Here is a 25,069-nt window from a genome sequence, read left to right on the forward strand (position 1 = left end):
TAGTTTCGCCGCTGAATTCCGGAGAGTTTCATTAATCTACAGTTATTACTAGAGGTCGCTTTTCCGAAATCACAAAGCAGGAACGGCTTCTTCGCATGGAGGACTTCAATTCTTTTATTTGACTTGACTGCCTAACTCCACCAAAAATGGTTAATTACTTTAACTTTCCTAATTACTGTTACAAATGATGTCTTGAACTCCCTTAATATGCCTACCGCTACAGAAAGAGCAACTGTGAAGACTGCGAACGAAAAGCGCCTTAATTTTTCTCATTTTTAAATAATATTGCACGCATTTCTTGAAACACCCTGTATAAATGGAGTGAAGCGATCGCCTCACTATCGACCGTCCGCTGGCTTATGAATGCGTAAATAAATGGTTACGGTACAAGTCCTCATATCGTCATTAATTTACGCCATTAAAATTACAACGCCGTGTACTCTTGGAGCAAGAAACGCATTCGCATTTCCTGACGATTCCCTTCTGGAAGGTGGAGGCCACTGTTTTTTTTTTCATAATTTGCGACTGTATCTATAAGCGCATTTAAGCGCACCAAGGAATACATGTACGTCAGAGCCCTTTGACACCCCCCCCCCTTGACATGAAAAGAAATTCCGGCTGCAGCCCTCTTCCCCCCCCCCCCCCGCTTCATCCGAAGGAAACTGCCAGACTATAAATAAGTTTTATTCATTAGTTGAAAGCATAAATTAAAATTATCTTCGGTTCGCCTGCGTATTATTTCGAAATATAAATTCTGTTTCAATTAGACAGGAGAGTACGCACTCGCCCCGCTGTCCCGCCGCGGTGGTCTAGTGGCTAAGGTACTCGGCTGCTGACCCGCAGGTCGCGGGATCGAATCCTGGCCGCGGCGGCTGCATTTCCGATGGAAACGGAAATGGTGTAGTCCCGTGTGCTCAGATTTCGGTGCACGTTTAAGAACACCAGGCGGTCTAAATTTGAGGAGCCCTCCACAACGGCGTCTCTCATAATCATATATGGTGGTTTTGGGACGTGAAACCCCGCATATCAATCAATCAGTCGACACGCTGGGTTCATTAGTGACGTTGCGTAGGAGTTCCGCATCCGGCCTACATTCCTGGCGCTGCGCGAACAAACTTGCTATCGGGCATCGTTTCCGGTTCGCACTCGGAAGTCGTATCTCGCCGCCGTTGCCCACGCACGCATGCAAGTGTCCCCTTGTGAGCATCAGGCTTCGTCGGGCTACAAGGAACTGCGACGCGTATAGTGACACATTGAAAGAGTGCGTTTCCAGCGTTTTCTCATGCGTATACGCTTTTTGTAGCGAGTGATGCAATTCTCGAGCGAAATACATCGATTCCTGCTTGCGGAAAACAGACCTGTGTCGACATTTTCGTGGTGTTTCGTCGTCAGTTCATCCGAAAGGCGGTGCTGCGGATTTGTCACGCGTGTTGGCAGTTTGTGATACTTCAACGTGAGCGCTGCAGTGATTCTGTTCTGGAAGTCATCTATGAATTGAGTTCTCAGGCTGGTCCTCACTCACCAGCGGACGTACCAGGATCAGGCTACTTGGGGGCAAGCAGAAAAAAAATCAACGCAGCGCTTGAAGGCGCAAGAAATGTGGTTGTTTTCCAACAATGGTGTCTACGATATTAGTGAGGTGTTTGCAGTGATGAATAGCGACGTTTTGCGCATATACCTTGAGCACACTCCGCACGTTTCGCGCCAGTGATTTTTTTTGTTCTCCCCCGGATTGCAGCAATACGAATTATGAAAATGAACAATTGTACCAGTGCAGTGCGTCTGATAGCTTTGCGTCGTGCTACAGGATTCGATCAACCATCGGATGGTCACAAGACGCGACATCTGAGGAAATCACCGACGTGTATCAATCGGCAGCTGTAAATGAGTCAATTAGCCTTCTAACTATGGCGCTAAGGAAATTCGCCCTGGTGAAGACCTGTCTGGTCACTATCGCCCTCTGCACCGTCTATGTCACTCACCGCGCGGCTACCACTAACAGACCTCTGGTCGTGCTTCTGTGGACCACCTGGTGCGGCAAGGAAGACTACCCTTACTTCAAGGAAGACGTAGTGGACCCGACATGCGCCCACTCGTGCCTTTTCACCCGCCAACGCGGCTACCTCAGTTCGAGCCGCGCCCTGCTCTTCCACGGCAAGGACATCCGAATGGACGACATGCCCCCACGTCGGTCCCCCGACCAGAGCTGGATCTTCTTCAGCCTCGAACCTCCGACGGCCACCCCGGTACACGTACTCCGAAAGCTGGACGGACTGTTCAACGTCACCATGACGTACAGAAGCGACTCAGACATCACGACGCGGTACGGGTATAAGTTCAGAGCGAGACAGAAAAGAAAGAAACTTCGGGTCACCAAGAGTTTCTCCGCAGAAGTCTCCGAAAACTTCGGAGGTGACCTCGAGAAAACTTCGGGGAAGAGGCGGAAGGCCATAGCCGTCTGGATGGTGTCTCACTGCAACACGGACAGCAGGCGAGAGACGTACGTCGAACGGCTCAGCAAAGTCATCGGGGTGGACGTGTTCGGCAAGTGCGGCGACCTGGTGTGCCAACCCAAGGCGTCGGACGCTTGCCTGCGGGAGGCGGCGCGCAACTACAGCTTCTACCTGTCCTTCGAGAACTCACTGTGTCGCGACTACGTCACAGAGAAGTTCTACCGACCCCTCCTGTTCGACATCGTGCCCGTGGTGATGGGCGGCGCCAACTACTCGACCCTGGCTCCACCCGGCTCGTACGTGGACGCCCTGGAGTTCGAGTCCCCCGAGAAGCTGGGCGAGTACCTGCAAGAGGTGGCCCGCCGTCCCGAGTGGTACGGCTCGTACTTCCTCTGGAAGGAGCACACCGAGCTGAAGTACGAGAGCGCAGCGTGCAAGCTCTGCTCGAAGCTGCACGAAGACGCGGCCTCCGGGCGAAAGTTCACGTACCACCGGTTCCTGGAGTGGTTCCTCGAAGACGCGCACTGCTCCAACTGGGAACAGGTTCTCACGTGAAACTTTCGTGCGCGACGTCAGCGGTGCGGTCGGCTGTCCGGCAGCGGGTGTGGCTGTGTACCACAATCCGCGTCGAATGAAACCCGAACAGAGGCAAGCGTGTGCAAAGGTGCAGTGCACGACTTCCAGTCGTCGATACTGACAGGTGCGCGAATTCGGTTCGACAGCACTGCGCGCATGCGCGCCAGTCCACGGCGATAACTGAAGGGCGCCCACTAATCCATTGCCAATGCTTGGCGCTGTTCGGGTTTCATTTGACGCTGATAGTACGTTTCGAGTGGTACGTCTGACATTCTCTTGACAATGGGTCTGACCCCCTTCCCTTCATAATACCTCGTTTTTGTATCACATACTAATCCTAAATAATTCAGTGGGAGGATGTAGGTGAGAGGGGCGGGACACGTTGCACTAAAGCTTCCCCCACGAATTCGTCCCTCTCCCCCTTTCTTGAAACACATATGCGACTGCCGTAACTATATATGCATTGAGTGCACCGACCTTCCACACCCAGTATTTGGAATGTAGGACTATACCACCAGCATGTTTCGGCCAGAATGGCATCGTATGTGAAATTATAAATGTATGTTCCATATATAATGTCCATGATGCGTTTTCTTGAAAAGAGAGCACTCGAAAGAGAAGCCACTGCTTCCGAGTGGTGTCTTGACGTAACAGTGACAGATGCCGTAAGGCAGAAGGGGCCTTTGGTAAGGTGGGGCTTATATATATGTGCTTACGAAACTTTCGTCTGTTAGTAAATATTTGTAAAAGCTTTCCAATTAAACTTCCAGTTAGTAGTAAGCACTTGTCCGTGTCTTATAGCTGTCCTTGTCTATACGATACGCGCTCGCATTTCAAGCAATCATAAATCGCGAACTCGCCCAATCGGCCATTTCGACAAGGTCTATAGACATGTCTACGTCACACAACGACCTTGCGCGGATGCTTTTTTTCTCTACTGTTGGCTTTTCTCTCTCTCTCTCTCCTCTCCTAAATACAGAACACGATCCTTCCGAGAGTTTCAGCGCATCGATGCTGCTCCGCTTTGCTTTTTTTTGTGCGCGAAATATGTGTCACGTGACTGATGAATAATGCATACACGGCCCCTCCGCGCGTACAAACGCTCGTTACGCGAGGCCCGTCTTTTGTTTAGCGCATGTTTGTTTCTCCTCGAGAGGCTTCGTCGAGAAGTCAATTCGCCACAGCAGCCGGAGAATATGCAGCCGGGACGTGCTTTCGGTGACCTTGTAGGGGGCGCGGTGGCGTACGCGCATGCGCGCTAGCGAGCTCGCGGATCGTCGCCCGCAATGACTCGCGCATGTACTACTGCGAGACGTCACGTCTTCAGCAACGCGCATACGACCCACGCGTAATGCCGCAGATAGGCTTATTACGCAAACAGCCTGGCTTTGGCGCATGCACGCTGGGCATTGTGTGGTAGTGCGAAAAGGCTACGAGGAACTTCTTCGGGCCTCGGTGGTGCTGCTCTTCTCCTACAAAAAGAGAGGCATATCGCAGCATCAGAAATTTTGGCATTGGGAGTGCAGTGCTCATGCAAACGTATAGGAAACTCGAAATCCCAGAAACGCAGAACCGGTGCAATATTAACTTTTCAAAAAAAACGAAGCGTTCACTTGTATTAGGCACACTCACGTTCTGGCATTCGAAAGAGAGCGTGGAAACGATGCAACACGGTTAGCGACGTTACAAGCTCGTCGTCTCGTTATTTAGCCCGTTTCATCCAAGCAGCCTGTTCAACATGTCTACTGAACATAAGTCGTCAATTTTTTTTTTTTTTTGCGCTTAACCTTCTCGCTTCAGAGCGCACTCTCGTCTGCCGCGCAAAATGACGTCTTTGAAATCCTGAAACGTAGAAAAAATTACTTTCGAAGTGTCTCTGTTCACCCGGACGCAAGAAGGCAGTCTATTTACTCGCGAATGCAGTCATAGTTGCGAAAACAAATATGTGAGAGGAAAAGTGAGCGAACGAAGCGAACCTATACTTGCACATCGAAAGTTGTTCCCGGTGCCCGCTTCACACGATTCGTGCAGTCAAATGCTACCCACGAACCCACGAAGTGTCATCACAGACGTGTTTATAACCGTCTTGTTCAGTTAAAGGCACCACAAGCAACATTACTAGCACAAAAACAACCCGAAAACGACGTACGCTACAATGCGCCCATCCGCTTTGTGCCCTAAGCAATATGGCGGCGCGTCGGCTGCATTCACGCAGCCCCTCCGCCACTCCAGAACCTCCTTGGCCATCCCCGCTATAGTGCCTAGAATATAAGTATGTTCTGAGCACTATACCCCCTACAGTGTACTGGCGTACTGGCCCCCGCATACACTCTCGAAGCGGAGGGACAACTGCGAAAGCAGTACAACTGTACCAAACTCATCGAACGCCGGCTCTAACTGGCGCCCTCCGCCCCCTCGCAAGAGCGTTACGAGGAGGAAGAGAGAGGCTGATATAGAAAGTCATAACATAGAGAGAAGACAAAACTGACGAAGCAGCATACCAAGAGAAGGGTGAAAAAATGAAGAAAGAAAACCCAACCTTCGTTCGCCAGAAGGTGGCGCCGACATGCCAGCTCTGGCGTTTGCTCAATCTTAACCGCCACTAAACTTATATTAATTTTTCTCTCGCTTATTTAGACGTCCATGAAAAAACCTATTTAAAGAACAGATGTTTCAAACAGCGTTCTTTTTAGCGAAATTGTATTGCTTACAATATCTTGAATTGTTGAGGAAATATTTGTGCAAAGACTGAGCGTGATGGTAGGGTCACCATGGAGAGCACGAAGCATGGCTTGTGTCGTATTTGTGTCTCTCTGAGTGCTCGTCTCTAATATCATTGGGTTACAATTCTTCGTTGTTCACATCCTCGGGACGGCTTTAAGCTCTCCCATAGTTGAGTACCCTGTGCTCTAAATCGTTACCCCCTTTTTCTAACCCCCCCCCCCCTGTTCACATCCTCGGGACGGCTTTAAGCTCTCCCATAGTTGAGTACCCTGTGCTCTAAATCGTTACCCCCTTTTTCTAACCCCCCCCCCCTGTTCACATCCTCGGGACGGCTTTAAGCTCTCCCATAGTTGAGTACCCTGTGCTCTAAATCGTTACCCCCTTTTTCTAACCCCCCTCACAACTGGACGGCGTTTTGCTCTCCCATTGTAGAGTACCTAGTACTCTAACTCGTTACTCTCCTATATTTCGCGAATGATTGAGCACGGGGCTATTCCATAATTCCCTGTGCAGTGTTACCCTGCTTGTTTGCACGGAGGACTTAAGCACGGGGCTATTTCATAGTTGCCTGTGCAGTGTTAACCTCCTTATTTGCACGAATGACTTAAGTACGGGGCTATTACATAATTGCCCGTGCAGTTGTTCGACAGCATGCGATGGAACTCGCCTCTCTTCGTGAAGTCGGGCAACTTCATGGCGTAATTTTTTGTCACCACAGCCTCATAAAGTGTGAGGCCAGTGAAATGGCTCTATGCTCTCCCAAAGTAGAGTACCTACGGCAGCTCTAAGCTCTCAAATAGTCGAGTACAACGTCGTACTCTAAATCGCGGAACAATTCTTCTATACCAATAAGGTAAAAAAAAAAGACTCAACACCCAAGTGCTCCGTACAGACGGTTAACCAGCGAAAGCTGAAACGTGCTGCCCCTGTGTTTAGCAGCGGGTTCAATGGGCTGTGTAAGATGTCTGTTCCGTTTATGTGACGTTTCTTCTAACAAACCCAGCATGTTCAGTGTTATATAGTAAAAAAAATGCTCGACACTTTTTTGCCTCTTTAATGTTGGTCCTAGCGGAAAGAGTGATTCTACTCTAGCAGGAGTTCACGCACTCAAGCCCGACCAGATTCTAAAATTCTGTGTCAGAGTAGCGTAACTACCGCAGAGAGTATGTGTACTTCATTTGCGAAGGCGAGAGAGCTTGTTCACTCTCGTTGTGCGAGAGTACGAGAACTCTGTTGAGAGAAAGTGCCTACTCTGTGCAGCAGAGTTCCTAGCACTGTAAAGAAGAGAGCGAGATAGACAAACATTTATTCCCACGAAGAGATTGATTGATTGATTCATTTGTGGGGTTTAACGTCCCAAAACCACCATATGATTATGACAGACGCCGTAGTGGAGGGCTCCGGAAATTTCGACCACCTGGGGTTCTTAAACGTGCACCCAAATATGAGCACACGGGCCTACAACATTTCCGCCTCCATCGGTAATGCAGCCGCCGCAGCCGGGATTCAATCCCGCGACCTGCAGGTCAGCAGCCGAGTACCTTAGCCACTAGACACCACGGCGGGGCGCTGTGCACAGATGTGCTATTCACAACAAAACTATGGTGAACTCGAAGTGCGTCACAGCGCAGCAGGTGGCGCTGCCAGACGAATGAGGCTGTAAATGGGGATATGGGACGAACAGGATTTGAAGTAAGGGAAGCTCGGAACAAAACGAAATTTGAAGAGAGGCTTAGGAAAATGAAGGTAAGTAGATGGGCAGTGAAAGTATTCAGGTATTTGCATACGAAGAGCGTGGACACAAAGTAGAGAAAAAGAACTAGGAAGCTCACCATGCAGTAAATATGCGGCTGGCAGTGTGGGTGACACGGCAACGAGCATTAAGCGAAAAGTCAGGGAGGCGGAGAGGATTTATTGGATGGCAGCGATGGAAAAGAAGTGGGCTCTCGTTAACTGCAAAAAAGGGAAGAACGAAATAAGGCGAGAGAGGTTTTATGATAATTCGAGGGGAAGCCCTTTACTGTTCGAAGCTATAGGTCGGGTTACAACGCTCAGTCATAAAGCGACATTCAATGAAGAAGAAGAACAATGTACAAGCTTTAACGTTTGCATCCCAGCCGGTGAGCGCGTTCATACCTTCTCATTTAGCATGTACCCGAGGTCTAGTGCGTGGCGTCGATGCCAACATGCCACCCTCCGAAGTACTAGAGCTGTTTTCGCCAGCAGGTGCTATTTCAGTCTATCGGTGTGGACGGGTGATTGATAAGAACAAAATACCAACTGAGTCTGTAATTGTGACCTTTGCGGGATCAGTCCGACCATCAGAAATTAAGGCTTGGCCATTAATTTACAGAGTAGAGCCGCTCTGTGCTCGTCCGCTCCAATGCATAAAGTGCTGGCGTTATGGCCACACAATGAAAGGTTGTAGGTCAGTGGTCAGGTGTAAGGTATGCGGGGAAGGTCACAATTCTAGCGACTGTCAGAGTGATAAAGAAAAGTGTTGCCTATGTAGCGAAGCTCATGCGGCCGATAGCTCTAGTTGTTCGGCAAAGGTACATGAACTGCGAATTCTAGAGATAGTAGAACGAAGACGGTGTTCACGGAAGGAAGCAGCACTTGAAATACAAGCACGAACACAAGGCTACGCCGGTGTTACAGCTCGTAATATGCCAACAATGGAAGCGCTCTCTGTCCCTATTGCGGAAGCGATTGAGAAGGCAGTGGAGAAGGCAATGGAGCGCATCGCTGGGAATACTTGTGAGTCCTTGGCCCAGATTCTATCGAACCAGATGGCTCAAATGTTGGGTACAGCGGAAAACAACCTCAGTGCACCACGTAACATTAGTGACTCCTCGGAGTTTGCAAAGGAGTATGACTCTGCTACGCCACAGCAGGCTACGGAAGCCCTTCACATTCCTGACTCCCCTGAAGTTTCAAAGAAGTATGGCTCCGATACGCCACAGCAACCTACGGTAGCTGCAGATTCAGTAGAGGAAGGTGGCGTATCTCAATGCGAGCTTACCAGGAAAGTGGAGGACTCAGACGAAATGGAGATGGATCCCCGATCGCTAAAGCGCTCGAGATCCTCTTTATACAAAAAAAAAGGCATCGCACCTGTGAATTCAAAAACCAAAAGTTACCAGAACAACACCCTGTCTAAAGCTGACTTTCTTAAAGAAAATATTCTAAACAAGGCCATCGCTGAGGATATTTTAGAGCAAAAATAGGGTCACTTAAAATCCTTCATTGGAATTGCCGATCGATTCACTCTGCAGCAACTGATCAAATATATTTGGCATCGAAATTTTCTCCAAATAATATTGCACTGCAAGAAATTTGGCTTTCAATGCATCAGTCTTTTCAATTAAATAGATTCAGATCTTTCCGTCTAGACCGTCCATCGAAAGGTGGAGGTTTGGAATTTTTTATTAATAATAGAATAACTCTCAAGGCAAAAATCGCGTATAAGCTCATGTCACCTGACAGTGAAATTCTCGCCTTAGAAATAACCTTACCAGGCTGCATGCCTTTTTTTGGTGGTGAATGCAGACTTTCCTAAAGGTGTAATAGATACTCGATGTTTAGACGCTGCAGTGACTTTTAGTTATCAAAATAAAATTCTAATCGGCGATTTCCATTCTCATCATACGTGCTGGGGTTTCCGAACTGATCAATGCGGTTAGAGATTGTGAGAGTGGACAGCGGATAATAACTTGTGTTGTCTGAATTCAAGAACACCCACTTACATTAGTGATAGGTCTCGTTCAGCCTTAGGTTTAAGCTTTGTGAGTTCATCACTCATTAGTTTGTCGTGGAGTGCGTGTGATTGTGCAACTAACAGCGATAATTTGCCTATATTATTCGAGATTGCTTGCCAAGTTATAATGTCAGGCTCTCAGACTCGAGTGTTTATTAATTACACCAAATTTAGGAAAGATTTAGAATCTGTTTTGGCAACTCATTCTGAAGAGCAAGAAGATACAAAAGCCATGAGACTAAGTGCACTGATCAAAAGAACATATAAAAATGCAGAATTCGTTGTGGAATCCGCAAAGAGCACAACCCACAGTCCGTGGTGGAACTCGGACTGTGCCCGGGATTTCCGACGAAGAAAGGCAGTTTAGAAAAAAAACTTATGTATAACCGGTGCCCTCAAAACTGGTCTGATTACAAGTATCACGCTGCAATGTTTAAACGCACAGTCTTTTTAGCTAAGGAACAATGTGATAGAAAACATTATGATCACCTTTCAAAGCTTGTAACAAAAAGACGCTGTTCAGGTTCATGAGATCACGTAAAATGATGCCATCTCAGAATAATATAGGGTTTGAGATTATGTCCTTGGAAGAAACAAAGAAATCCTTAGAAATCATGGCTAAAGGCCTTGAGTGTAGATTTACATCAACTAAACCTTACGATCCACAAAAACCAGCGTTAACGATTGAAGTTACTGAGGTTACAGAGGAAGAGTTAGCACAAGTGATACAAGGTTTGCCATCATCAGCTCCTGGTCCGGATGGAATCACAGCTGCTATGATAAAAATATTAATCAAATTATCACCATGTGACCTACTAAACATTGTAAATTATTCGGTAAAGTATGCCTGGATTCCGTATGAGTGGAAATTAGCTAAAATAGTGCCGATAGAAAAAAGACAAGGATTCGGATATGTCATAGAAAACATTCGACCCATTTCTCTTACATCTAATATGGTGAAGCTCATCGAAAGAGTGCTTCATAAAAGAATTCTAATATGGATGGAGGAAAATTTGATATTAAATCCAAATCGAATTGGCTTCAGAACAGATTGTTCAATCTGGTGTGCACACGCAGATTTAGAAAGCCGCATTCAGCTTGCTCGCAAAAAAAAAAGACAACATGCGGCACTAGTGACATTGGATATAGCTAAGGCATACGATAGTGCAGAACATTCAGTTTTATTAGACATATTAGAGAGCCACAATCTCCCAAATTATATATTGGCGTGGGTGAGAGAATTTTCGAGAGGAAGAGAGTTCTATTGTTTTAAGGAGGGATGCGCATCGTCAAAGTGCAAACAAACACGCGGTGTCCCCCAAGGCTCTGTATTATCGACAGTTCTATTTAACATCTTAATGAGCACTATACCGCGTTTCCAGGACGTGAAGATGTTCGTATACGCTGATGATATTGCATTTTTCACGGCACATAGTGACATATATTCTGTATATCAAAATCTACAGAGATATGTCAATATGCTGGAGAGATGACTAGATGCAGTCTGCATGACCTTAAATGTAAATAAGAGTGCAGTATTGATATTCCCGTTATCCGATCTCATCTCGATTTCAATATGTTATAAACAAGAGCCCATTCCGCAGGTGGAATCTCTTAAATATTTGGGAGTAATTTATAATGCCAACCTAAATTGGACTCCCCACATAGAAAGCATGACATCTAAAGCACAGCGCGCCTTAGGAATTCTTCGTAGACTGAGCAGCCGCCGATATGGTCTACGCAGAAGCACAATGGTGATGATCTATAAAATGTATATGCGACCAATCCTAGAATTCGGGTGCGTATTGTTCTCAGGTGGCCCTGCCTATAAAATAAAGCCTCTGGTTATGCTGGAACGAGAAGCCTTGAGATTGTGTCTAGGACTTCCGAGGTTTGTAAGAAACAATGTTTTGTATCAGGAAGCACGATTACCTACATTGCCTTGCCGTTTTCGTATCCTAACGGTTCAGACGTTTCTGAAATTTTATAGCTATGCGCCAAGACGATCTGGGTATGGTTTTATAAATGACCCAGACAGCTTTTTTCTTGCCCATTGGCCACGCTTTCGAACACCTCAAATTGCTTTTGTCCAGAAACAACTAGATAGGATAAATGTAAAATTCGAGATGTGATTGCAAGCGGCGCCGGTTACAAATCAAATTCTTAAGATAGAATTCGAGGAGATTTTTCCCTCTAGGCCCAAATTACTATCCTATAGGGTCTTAAATAGCCGACTGCAGGATTATCTTGCCCACGCAGAAACGAATAATATTATAGCCACAGATGCTTCAGTAATGGATGAAAATACAGGTGCAGGTATATACTCCCATTCGCTTGACTGGTCTTTTTCATTAAGATTACCGGATTTCACCCCAGTTTTTGAAGCTGAACTGTTGGCAATAGTTCTAGCGCTGCGAAAGCTACCTTTGAATGCTGCTAACGCGATCATAATCATGGATTCTCTGTCAGTATGTACGTCGATTACGGCGTCAACAAAATCGATGGCCTTAAAGACGCTCCTTATGCTAGTTCCTCCTCAGCTGCAGCTACTGAAATTAGTATGGGTACCCGGTCATTGCGGCTTAGAAGTAAATGAAATCGACTACTCTCTAGCACGAGCAGCATTGGAAGGGCCAGTACTATCAGTCCTTCCCGAAGTGGCCACTATAACTGCGACAAGATACAGAAAACTTGCGCTTAGTGCAGACGCTATGGAAGCAATATTGTCAACACCAGAATTTACTCATTTGAGATTTCCATGGAAAATTTATTGGTGTCCTACAAGCCAGTTGGAAACCATAATAACTAGATTTCGATGCCGTGTCCCCCCGTTAAATTTCTATTCACATAGGGCTGGTCTGGCGATATCACCACTATGCAACTTTTGTTCAGAATTGAAAACAATAGAGCACTATTTTTTGTCATGTCACCGATACAAATTTCTCAGGAAAAAACTCTTAGTCCTCCCATTCGCTAGCCTAGGGCTGAATTTCACTATAGAAAACATACTTTCCTTCGGTGCTTACGATCTGGGCTTCAGCTACGAGAACGTTTTCTATGCAGTTTGCAAGTAACTAAACGAAAGTAAAATAATTAAGCTTTTAATTGCATGATTATTATTTGTGCAAAAAAAACTCCAACATACACAAGAGCATTGTTTAACCATGCTGATTCCTACTCAATGTAATGAATAATTGTCTTATCTGAACGAGTGACAAACAACTATTGCACTCCTTTCATTATGCCTAGGGTGTCTTTTCTTTTTTCTTTCTTTTTTATGGTGGGTGCTGTCGATATTGAAAAAAAATCTTACTGAATTAAGTCATCAATTCTTGGTCGATCCCCCTGAGTGGGTACGAGCCACGGCTGTGGAATCATCATCATCAGCTAAAGAAACAAAGGAACGGAACATGTTCTGATTGAATGCGCGGTGATATCATTCCAGGTATACAGGTGGGTACAGACCGACATGTGGCTTTAGGTTTCAGGGACAAACATGGAAAGCTGAACACGTCCATGATAGAGGGAAGTAAGAGACGGTTAGAGTATTGGTGGCAGAAAAGTAAAGATAAAGGATAGAAATGGTGGGAAAATGAGGTCGTCCTGTCTGAAGAGGCAGAGAGATGGAACATAAATTTATATATATATATATATATATATATATATATATATATATATATATATATATATATATATATATTTATAATAAGGTCGAATTATTGTCGATTTATTCGAAGTAGATAAGACAGTCAACCAACATATGTAGAAAGTTTTCATATTTTTTTTCCTTGCGAGCTTGGTGGCACACATGTCACCATCCCATCATAAAAGGGACGCTCGTAGCATCCATCCATCCAGATAGGGCTCCCCTCCGCCACCATCCAAAAACCCTAGTGGCAGACCAACGTTCCTTTCCATCATTGTACATTGCCAACAAAGACGCGGAGAGGGAGGAGGAACCGGTCTTCTAGTCGACCGAGTTGAAAGAACTATAAGGTTAGCTCGTATCGAGAGCCTCTGCACCACACTCTGCATTCTTCGCGCGTACCAGCAAAACCAAGCACTGGTGTGAAAGAAATGCTTTTTATATAACACATATTTCACTGAGAACGAAAAATGTTCGTATAATTATGTAATGATAACTTCCAGTTACATTATAAACTACTCTATTCTAAACTTTTATAGCAATTTCTAAAACATCTTGGTTAATCCGTCACAGCAGGTTCAAGCCACATGTAGATGAACAACGACAATACTAATATAATATGCAATATTTCTATTTATTACATTATTCTAAAACTTCATAATAATAAACCACCCAATGTCTGGCCAATCCCCCACAGTGGGTGCACGCCAAGGTTAATAAGCGAACAAGAACATAATTGCTACTCTTGGAGTCAACTACCTGCCATGATCATCTACGCGGATCGTCGCCTCGCTAACCCCAACAAAATCGCCGCCCTCTATTACCGCATCAAGTACACCCTCCGAAACGAAATCGACGGTGTGAGTACACAATAATTTGTCGCAATTAACGTTCGCAGCAGCCTGCGCATGTAATTTTTTTCAACCTGCTTGACCCGCCTCGAACTGGCTTGGCTCTTGCACGCGATGCGTTGCGCGATTCGGCCTCGACGGCGAATTAAACAATCTCATTCCCGCCTCGATCATTAAGTTTGTTTTTACGATTGAAATCGGGTGCTGCATCTGCTACAAACAGCGTGGCAGCACCTTTTCAAACGCTGAAATAGATCAAATCTGATCTGCTATTTCTATTATACTAAAGCCTGTCCAGTTCAGCGAAAATTTGTTCAAGCCCGTCAATCACAAGGGGCGCCACATTCCCGGGCTGTTTGATTGTTTGTTGCGGATTTTTCTGGGCGCAGCCTTCGCTCCTGTTTTCATCTCGTATGTCGTTAGAGAGGGCTTCGTTTTGGCTCGTACATTGCATCTTAACATAGTCGAGGTGGCTTTAATCGTGTTGCACAAACTGTCACCAAATGGGAAGGATGTCATTGCAAACTCTTGGCTCGAACAACAGTTTCTGGGCAGTCCAACGAACCAGCCGCGCAGCTAAGACTTTATCTATCTGTTCCAACGCGGTAGCGACCCGCGACGTACCAACGCGCGTTCCAAGAGACCGCAATAAAGTTTATCCATCCATCTATCGCATAAACTTTACGGTCCGCCGTAACCACTCGGAGCACTCCGCAGGCACACAGAAGACCTATGCAGGCAATTGAAAAGTAGTGCCCTCTTGAAAACAGCGAACAAAGCTTCAGTAGGCCAGACGATAGTTATAGCGCGAGAACAAAACGACGACCCAGAGACAAGAAGGACACGAAGGACACCAGTAGGGTCACGAGCACTATGTCAAGTCGAAAGATAAAACCAACGCCTCCTTTAAGTAGATGCCTGCCGCATGAGAAAAAAAACAGCTGCTACACCCTTTCTCTCATTCACTTTGAAATTGTTCTCGGTCGCTAGCGTCACTTGTGGCGGACGGTGCAACAACGCAACACTTTGCATAGCCTCCGAAACAGTGGTGCACAGTTGCCGTTCTCGAGCAACACTCGACTGACGCGCCCCTATGGGCCGCAGATGAAAAACGCTAAGCTGGTACCCACGGAGGAATCCGTGCTGGTACCGCGGGTACCGCTCGTCACCGTGATATTAGTGTCGGTCGCGAACGGCACCGCACGGAGCTTGTTTAAAACTGAAGGCAGGCCAACTCCACTGGGAGCACGAGCCATTCCTTAGGCATCTTTCTAGAGGAGGCGTTGATAAAATTAGGCTCTCTTGCAGCTGCACGAAACCGAGTCAAGCCGAAAAACACGCCAAAGCCAAGCCAGGACGATGCCAGGACCAGCCAAGGCGCGCCAAACCTGTCAAAATTTTTTTCACGGCCGGGCGCGCGCACGGCGGGTGGCTGCGCGGCCCGTGCGCTGTTGCGATTTTGATCACCTGCCTCGTCACGGAACCGAGATTAACATCGAGAAAAGAAAGCTCAAATGACTCCGAAAGGTAGCAACGGCAACGCCCAGAATTCCGCCGGAAACCCAACTGCCAACGGGCCGCGACTACAAGCTGACGGTCGTCGTGCCCACGAACCAATTATACCGTACGCCTCGTGCTCGGTTAGTGATGACGCCTGTAATGCTGGCACATTTTTTGTAAATACTAGTAATGTCAGCATGTTGTTTGTCGTCAAGCTGATGCGACTGGATGGCTGGTGCCTGCAGCTGCCCGATCGCGCACTGAAGCTGTCACAAGTGTGCGGTTGCATTGCCGTGATTAGACTCTTCGTGCTTAAATAAAGACTTCTTCTGTTTCAATGAACTGGTAGACTAGCCACCTGGAGGTTTCTCTTGTTGCTATCGCCGTTTAAAAATCCAAGTACGAGTTGCAGTCGCGAAGCGCTAGGTCGCATCGGCAACCATGACTACGACTTGTGGTATTAGGGAGATGTCATTTGAACATATGGTCTTGTAGCGCAAATCTGACGGGACACATGAACAAGAAGAAATACTACTACGCCATATGTTAAAATGATATCTCACCAACTAGCCCAGCTCTCATCTCAATACCTACTGAACTTAATTAGGGAATTTTAGAATAGCGCACCGCAAGTTCTTGCGGTGCGGTCACCGCCACTGCACATATGCGTCGTAACGCGAGCCGCCGTTCACACTTGCGGTCCGCCCGCAGAAAGTCCGAAACACCGTGCATTTGGATGTTCGGGGAAAGGGGGGGGGGACGCTGTTCTAAAGCTCTATATTGAAAATAAAGGGTACTAACACCCGGTCAGGGAGAGCATTCAGTACAGGACAGGCAGCCTTTGACTAACGTGACATGTCCGGAAAGATTTTCTAACAGTGCGTAAAGTGCAAAGTTGACTGGCAATCCTGAAAAGCTTTTATCACAGATATAGCTTCCTCGATGTGTTAATCAAGGCTGTTTAGCTTTCTGCTACTGCATAGAAAAATATCTTGTTTCAGGGGGGCAGCTCCCCCCCTTGCCTCTTCCGGAAAGCCTTTGACTATGTTGAAATAGGTTTGACTGAGTAAAGATATGGGGCTGACTTGGTGATCCCTATGTGCACGCCTATGACTGTGCCTACAGCCGCAAGGTGCCTACAGTCGCAATGCGCCAAAAGCTCAGGGTTGCTCCATGGACTTCTCCGTCGTTACATTGAATCGGTGCTGAACTGAACATACCGCCACAGACCTTTCTTATTTGACTTCTTTCAGGTCGTGACAGTTATAGTGCTCGTCGCTGTCATCCTGTACCTGGTGCTGCACAAAAACGCATCAGTTTGCTACCCCGACAACCGTGAGGAGACCTGTTACCATGGGAAGGAGCAGAACGCCTACCGCCTGTACGGCACCAAGACCGACTACCGGGTGCTGGTCAAGATGTACCAGCTGGACAAACAGGGCGAATACATTGTATCAGGTGGGATATTATGTGATGAATTACTGTAACCAAATTGTCAATGTCTTGTGATGTTTCACCAGGAGAGCTGTTATGAGATCACAAAAGCCGATTCTGGTGTCTTGGTTGTCTGCTAGCTTCTGCAGCAGCCGCCACGCATGATGACAAAAAATACAACTAGTTCAAGCTTGATTTCAATCGGCGCACTCTGCATGGCAGGCGAGCATTCTACCTTAAAGCCACATCTATTACTAAATCTCCACAAAAAGACCCTGTCGAGCATGGAATTGTGTTAACATATTAATAGCGTGGAATAAGGGCAACATAAGAGCAGGCATCACACAATGCAAATCGCATGATGAGTGGATGGTTTAAAGGGATGCTGAAGAAGCTTTAGAACTTGATTGAACGTTTTGGTTAGCAAGAACTGACATTACCTTCAACAATGTCGTAATTTCTTTCACCAATGTTTCAGCAGATTTGGAATACGCAAAAAATACGCCCATGCGAGCGCGCCGAAAGGGGGGGGGGGGGCATCGAAACTCGTGTCATATTCGATTCCTTTGGCAGAGCTGTGCTGCACTCCAACAAAAGGTTGTCACCATTCACTGATCCCATTTTCAACAGCTCTGAATTACGGTATCAAGAATAACCGCAACCACAAACGGCCGAGTGCAATGTTGACAGGCATCTGATTTGTGGGGTTTAACGTCCCAAAACCACCATATGATTATGAGAGACGCCGTAGTGGAGGGCTCCGGAAATTTCGACCACCTGGGGTTCTTTAACGTGCGCCCAAATCTGAGCACACGGGCCTACAACATTTCCGCCTCCATCGGAAATGCAGCCGCCGCAGCCGGGATTCGATCCTGCGACCTGCGGGTCAGCAGCCGAGTACCTTAGCCACTAGACCACCGCGGTGGGGCTGTTGACAGGCATCTCTCGTATCATTAACAGTGGTCCCCGTGACTAACTCGTGATATATCAGCGCTAATCGAAAGGGCCACGCTTCATCAGTGCCGTTGTTGCAGATAACGCGGCATACCGAGGACAACATCACTGCGTTAGCTCGGCATCTCAAGGAGTCTTGTGGCCTCAGCTTCTTGTTTTTTGCCATAAAGTGCTATTTGCATTCTTTTTTAGAATTCTCGCATCACCGTTCGAATTTAGCTAGCATCAAACTGTCCTATCACTGGCTTCCCTAGAAAGGTTGCGGCGTGTTGCAAAGGGCTCAGACATCATTCTTTGTCATCAGCCATAGCATCAACAGGGTGCACATAATGCCCCACATAGAAAGAGTGGATTTCTCGCTTTGCAGAATGATTAATAATGGCAAAGTTATGAAATTACGGGGGTTCTCTAAAGGCCATTCCTCTGGCTTTCACTTTGACCGTGTTGCATGTTGTGTGCAGGCCTGGCATTTAGTTTTTATTCCCTTTTGCTTATGCTAGAGGTTTATAGCATAAAGAACAATAGGGGGGGGGGGGGCAAGGGAAAACTGTGACAGGCACCTTCATTCCCTTACGCTCTTGAAGTAAGTCGTTTATGTTGTTTGTCTTAGTACTCTAACAAAGCTAGCCCTATTGAGGATTTGTCACGTCATTTCTTTGTCACGCGTGCTACATGTTTTCTAACCTCCTTTTCGCAAACAGGGTGCAATGTGGAGGGGCTGTTCCTTTACAACCGCCACACCACACGCTACCCCGACCGAGACGACATTGTCAAGATGGTGGAAGCAATGCCTCGGCTGCAGCGCGCCATCTTGGATTCGGCTAGTGCCAGCAAGGGTGAGCTTGACTCGACAGCCATGTGTTACTGTAATACACTGAAATCTCGATACAACGAATCTCAAGGGACCACTAAAAATTATTCATTTTTTTGAAAAGGCATTGTAACGATAATATTAAAAATTTGCACAAAAATTGTAAGCGCAAACGCTTGAGATGCCTACCTGTGCTGTATGTTCATTCAAGACTGCGTTATGCTCAAATAAGCGTGAAAAAACAAACACGAAATATTAAGGAATCAGTGCACGTTTATCTGAGTTAGAGCACGATTTATCCTGATGTGGGGCAGCTGCACTGCTGAAAGACAAACTCTTTAGGTGTGTGCATCCTTCTTACGCACTGCAAAGCATCAGCGTTATGTACCCATTCTTCATGTTGGTTCGCGCGTGCTGTTTCAATGTTGTGTTCGCTGTTATAGCCATTTCCTTTTAACGACAAATGGTATGGATCTTATCTGTCGTCAGCTAAGCTGAGGTGCCTGCTTCGTCGTCGCACTGTGCATAGTGATCGAGCAATGTCGAAGCATGCTTGGATAATCATGAGCGACTTCATCCCATAGGTCACTCGCATCAAATTTCTCACTGTTGTAGCATTCCTTTCGCGCTGTTTCTGGAGCTCATCTTGAACGTTCAACCTCCAACCAAAAGGCTAGAAAACAGCCTTGTAAAAAGTGTGCAGGCGACAAAAACAAAGCAACAGGGGCAAAGCCTGACATGACAAACAAGTACCAGGCAATAATGACGGCGGTGGAGCTATCGCACGTTTAAATTTGGTGGAGAGGTAGAAAATTGAGCGGGTGTTCTGATGATGATAGTGGCAGGTACAGAGCTGGGCATTATTTTTACAACGTCAAGTGACTTTTTAATTGCAATTCATTATTTTGAAGTGTTGTGAAGATATAAGAGGATAAAATTCGATACGTTACTATGAAACATTCGGTATTCTGAAATTTTTAATAGTGAAATATTTTACATTAAACCAATAGACATTTGAAGGGGAATTTTTGAAAAATTCGTTAATCCGAAAAAATCATTAGTCTCAGTTTCACTATAACAAGATTTGTCTGTTGCTGTTAAGGTTTTCTCACTTCCACTCAACTTTTGTCAGTCTCTCTCTTGTAATTTGAATAATTTATTAGGTAATATTTGGACAAATGTAATCTGGTCGGAGACTGAGATGTGACGCAGTTTTAGATTGTTTGGCTTCAGGCCAGTAGCAGAGGTCATGACAAAGAGCCCATTTTTTTTTGTTTTATTTGGCAGCCTACACACAATAGCAAACAACATTTGGTCCCTGAAAGACTGATCCTTTCCTTATTAAGAATTATCTTAAAGATCTAGCTGGGTAATATTTACGTACCCTTTTTTGGGGTCTAACTGCTGGTGAATTGCTCCTGCCTAGTGTGACGCAGCTTCAATGCAGTTTACCAGTTTTGACAGCAGTAGTGTGCGTCCTAGTGAAAAAATCGTGTTGTGAGAAGTATACTTGAAGGGTTCCTGAAGCGGTTTTTCCTCAGTACATTTCTGATTAGATTACTACTGGAGCAAATTGTTGATATCATAATTTCATCGAAATACCCCTTATTAATAGAGCTAATGATAGTAACCCTCCTCTTCTGTTCCGCCTTTCACCCTCAACTATTTTAACTGTCTTCGAGCGCTTGGGGCTAAGCTCCGCCTTCATGGGGCCTGTGCCGCGCATTCTACAGCCAATCAGATCAGCAGCCACGGTGACGTCTAGTGGGCAGAGCATGTTGCTCCGTCAATGGGCGGTTGAAAAGGCGTTTGGTCGAGTTGCAGCGATGTGCAAATTTAAAGCATTGTAATAAATTACGAAGTGTATGCACAGAGCTCAAATTTGTTAGTAAATGACTCTTAGGGCTTGGTCTACCTGCCCAATGTGTGTGCACAAAATCGTCAAAACCGTTTCAGTTTAGCAGTGCCATTTTTTGGGCGTGTTGGTAAAGGGAGCTTGACTGAAACTGAAACGACATATTGAGCGCTAAGAAACAGGGACAGGAGAGAGTGGACACCACAATGCGCTAACTTCAACGATTTTTTATTTTCTCTCCTGTCCCTGTTTCTTAGCGCTCAATATGTCGTTTCAGTTTCCCTTTAAACGGACATAAAAGAGAAAACATATTTTCGTGGTAATAGTAAACTGCTCTTTCACAAACCATTACCACCGTGCGTATCAAAAAATAGTAGGTATTTGTTAAGCCAGAATAGTATGTGCCCCGAAAAATGCACACGGCAAAACAATTGTGAAATTCCCACACAAATTGCATTGATGTCTTTCCCGGTGTCGGCTAGAATTCACGTTTTTCCTAGTCCTCTGACAGGGTCGTTGTCCTCTGACAGGGTCATGGATGTAATGTACAGAGTTTCAGGAAATTTCGTTTGGCCAATGTCGCCAGAAGCTGAGAATGCACTGATGCTCTTTGAATTTCATGATGTCGCCTGTGAACATTTAAACAAAGTTTAAAAATCAGTGCTTGGCCTTGATTTTCTCTTCTCATATTAAAGGTATGATGGTGAGATTATTGACAATCATTTAATAGTTCTCGGAGTTACATTTATCAATCTGAACTAATTTATTGTTTCACTTTATTTAACTTTAAGGCTTGTTTCAATGTAATTGGTCGTAGCACACACTCGTGATTGAAGTAGAAACTCGTGTCATGATAGGTGGGTAATCAGCAAAAATTGTGTTGCCGACGAGAACTTCTGATTTTGAAATAATAACATGGCATGCCCAGTTGTATGGTGTATTCTATGGGTTTAACTGTTCTTTCCTAGTCTTCAACAACATGCGTGTTTTGATTCTCTTGACTTCATTGTCGGCCAGATAAAGTAATTTTGAATAACGAAGAAATAATAATGCTTGATCGCTGGCATTTCCTTATTGTCCAGTTCACCTGTGCAAGGAAGACGTGCAGGCGCTCTCCAATTGGACGCTGAAATTCAAGCCCAGTGATGACAACCACGTCACTGAATCGGGCAGGAAAGTCTCAGCCGACCAAGGTATGCGGTGCCTTTAACTTGACAGTGTGAATGTAGTACAACTACTGTTGCAACTTCACTGAGAGCCGTTATTAGTGTGAAGTTCGCAAGAATTTCCGACCTATTAGCATAACGTTCAGACCTTGGTCTAACAATACGTGCCCTTCAAGGATTTCGAGACGGCACTCTCATATCAGTCGCATGTTTGTAGTCCCACCAAACAGGATGTTGGGCCCTTGCTCAAATATATTCGATAAGATGGCAGCAGTGGCCTCCCAGATGGCTATGGATTGGACTGCTTCACCACTGTTTAAGTCTCCAGTAGTTTGTAGTGCAGTTTTGTAGAATTGCTGCAACATTTACCATTCCATTCAAAATGATGGTACTTTTTAACTAATTTCTGATGCAAGAAGTTGGCCTTTTGTAATCTAAATAAAAAACATATTTTGAGTAGTCTAATTTTATATAATTGCAGTTTATGTATTTGTTTGCAAATACGTTTGTTAGGCATTTAATCTTCCTTAACCAATGAGGTACTATGGTACAATATTATCACAAGAGGTTGCAAGAGAGCCCTCCTAAATTGTGTTTAATGTAAAAGTGATAAACAAAAAGTGAAAGTTTCTGTGTTTTGGAAGAGTGTTTCAGGAATGTTGCAGCCATCATTAGTTAGGTTGTTCAACTATGCAATCAAAAGTTGGCCAACCTTCTACAGCATTTCGTAATTCGTAAGCTCTTCAACTCTTTTAGGATGTTTAGAGGGGAAAAAGTTTTTTTGATATAATGTTCTCAAGATCGTATCTCTGTCATCCTATTTCACGGAAGCATCGTAAAGCTATTTAGCGCTCGTGCCAGTTTTCATGAACTTTCGTAACAAAACTGGTTCTCTGATTTCTAACATATCGGGCATATTGCCATCTGTCAACGGGTCACAGCGAGCACTTCGTGTGCCTTTATTTGCAGCAAAGCGCTTCGTGACTCGGTTCCCGAAACTCTTCAGCAACTTCAAGGCGCGTGACTATGTGGTGGGCTTTACGAGCCGGGTTCGCACGCGGGAAACCGCCGAGGCGTTCCTCAAGTCCCTCCTTTCCGCACAAGGTAAACATTTTGTTCTTGTCTATTCGTTTCATTGCAAGTGTCAAACCAATCATTTCAAGTGTTGAACTAATTAGAAATACATGATGTAGCGTGAAAGAAATAAGAAAAAAAACTCTGGAATATAACAGTAGGATAAAGATGGAACACGAAGGCACATTACTTGCTAAACAATATCTCACAAGTGTTATTTTTTCATGGAAGTAAAAGTTTGGCATGTTCAAGAGAGAGCAACGGAGACGATAGGCAAGAGAGATAGAGAAAATAACACCTGGTGTTTTGCAGTATAGCAACAAGCAGACTTATTTTACGGTCGTAAATGGCGGTGAAGATATCGAGGGCGAATTGGTAATGAGAAGGAAAACCTGTGCAAAGGTGATCTGCAGTGTTAATGAGGTCCTGCTCGTTTCGATACATATTTATTTGGAGGAGTTAAATTTGCAGCTTGTCTGAGTGTTCTTTGGCGACAGAGATGGTTTGTATGAGCGACATTGTGGGACTTGCCGATTGTGAAATGCTGCCTTACCTTTGTGAAGAATAGTGACAACTTTTCCCAAAAGGATCCCTATAAAAAAAGAAAAGGGGTTTTTATTCGTTACAATTTCACCACAACAAATTCCAACAAAGTTAATTTGCCGCACATTCAGGCAGTTGAGTCACAGCTGTGAATCAGGTATCCGTTATTTATTGTGTGCTCTGCCCTTCAGATGCTTATTTGCGTCGCCTTGCTCGCAGAGTACCTCGAGGTTGAGAAAAACTTTCTCAGTCCACAAGATGACCTTCTGCAGTTCCACAAGGAGTGCGACAAACTCATCAAGGTGAGCGTGCGATATTCTTTAAGTCCGTGTTGTGCGTAAGTCCTAAAAATTTTATAGTAATTACGTTATTGGCACTTCTGCAGTATCAATCGATGTTACAGTGACATAGAAGAGTTCACTAGAGTAGAGACAAGTTCATTAAGGCACTTAAAATCTAATTTCAAATGTAATTCAAAACGTCAAGCAACAATACACCTAAATTTTCATGTGTAGACCACCACACAATAGAAACACATGTTGGCGAAGTTAAACTCCTGATTCGTAAAGGCACTTAAGAGATTATTTTATCAATTTACCGTGTTTAGATTCAGTGCCATGATATGCGTGCTTTAATAGTTAATAAGTTTCAGTCCCAGCACAGTCATTGTTCTCTCTGGAATGTTTCGAGCCACACCAGTTGATAGCTGCACTTGAAATGTGCTTGAAATGGGCCCCCGCTAATCGCCAGTTTCTACAACTGGTTTGACCTGAGGCGCATCTTGGTGCAGACGTAAAGGGTACCACTGTGAAGCCACAACCAAAGACAGTTTTCGTTTCAAGCCAAATGTGGAATGCTTGTTCTTTCAGTTTTATGGTTTATATTTCTATTTGTTGCTCTTTTTTTACTTGCCTTTATTTTTGCCTTTGGGGACCTGCTGTCGCGGACGGACAACTCTCATGCACTTTTGCCATGCTTTTTGATCACAATTATGCTTGGTTTCAACCTAAGAAGAAATGTAAGCTCCACCCACAGAACTGCGGTGCACTTGTCCTACACGAGCGAAAGACTGTTGTGCTAACTAGTGCTTGCTCAAACCTTAAGTACCTCTCCTCAACTAATGTAACTATGCATATTAAATGTTAAAGGTTCATCACTAGTACCTATCTAAAGCAGGGGTTCTCAGGCATGTTGGTCCCGGTCATAGGTCAGCAGAAAAATTAAACTGACTCAGACTCAATCAAGGAATAGATCTTGCGCTTTGAACTCACTTGGACTCAGACTCACGGCTTGATGTGAGTCTGCGTGAGTCGATTGATAAGTGAGTTCGCCAACCTATGGTCCTAGGGAACCCTGCTAAGCTCCATTGAGTGCCAAGAAATCTTCCCCTCCTCCCCACTTTCATCTAAGCATTCTTCGTTTCTTGCTTCATGCACGTGCAATAAATATAAAAGCAAGGATATGTAAAAAGTTTATTCGTTGACGTGCAATTTAACTTTTTCCTGCACCAACAAATCGTTGTAGGGCGCATTCACACACAATGTCAGTGGCATGTCAGCTGCTCGATTCAGATAGTTACTTATATTCCAGATAGGCCAATATCGAGAATGCCTGCTCACAAGCATATCTTGTTGCACATGGCTGCAGCATCTCCTCTGCCTTATCTTTGGCTCCTGTATTTGAACAGGGGATACGCACATGGGGTAACATAAGGAATCTCAGATT

The 25,069-nt window shown here is 45.3% G+C and overlaps 2 protein-coding genes across 4 annotated transcripts in view; both read left to right on the plus strand.

The window, feature by feature from the left end:
* The window catches only part of LOC142761681 (multiple inositol polyphosphate phosphatase 1-like), a 41,556-nt gene that overhangs the window by 9,645 nt on the left and 6,842 nt on the right, over positions 1 to 25,069 (plus strand). For 2 of the 3 annotated variants that reach the window (XM_075868705.1, XM_075868707.1), the window contains exons 3-7: positions 16,761 to 16,965; positions 18,597 to 18,731; positions 21,644 to 21,754; positions 22,697 to 22,831; positions 23,564 to 23,646. In XM_075868705.1, coding sequence (XP_075724820.1) covers positions 16,761 to 16,965; positions 18,597 to 18,731; positions 21,644 to 21,754; positions 22,697 to 22,831; positions 23,564 to 23,646 — 669 coding nt within the window. Of the gene's footprint in view, positions 1 to 15,392; positions 15,648 to 16,760; positions 16,966 to 18,596; positions 18,732 to 21,643; positions 21,755 to 22,696; positions 22,832 to 23,563; positions 23,647 to 25,069 lie in introns of those variants that run through there. The other variant, XM_075868706.1, reaches the window with a different exon arrangement.
* Positions 918 to 3,809, plus strand: LOC142767288 (alpha-(1,3)-fucosyltransferase C-like). Its single transcript, XM_075868704.1, has one exon. It carries the CDS (start codon positions 1,908 to 1,910, stop codon positions 3,006 to 3,008), a length of 1,101 nt encoding a protein of 366 aa, XP_075724819.1. The 5' UTR covers positions 918 to 1,907; the 3' UTR covers positions 3,009 to 3,809.

This window comes from Rhipicephalus microplus, chromosome 7 (genome assembly GCF_043290135.1).
Source record: "Rhipicephalus microplus isolate Deutch F79 chromosome 7, USDA_Rmic, whole genome shotgun sequence".
Taxonomy (NCBI): Eukaryota; Metazoa; Arthropoda; class Arachnida; order Ixodida; family Ixodidae; genus Rhipicephalus; species Rhipicephalus microplus.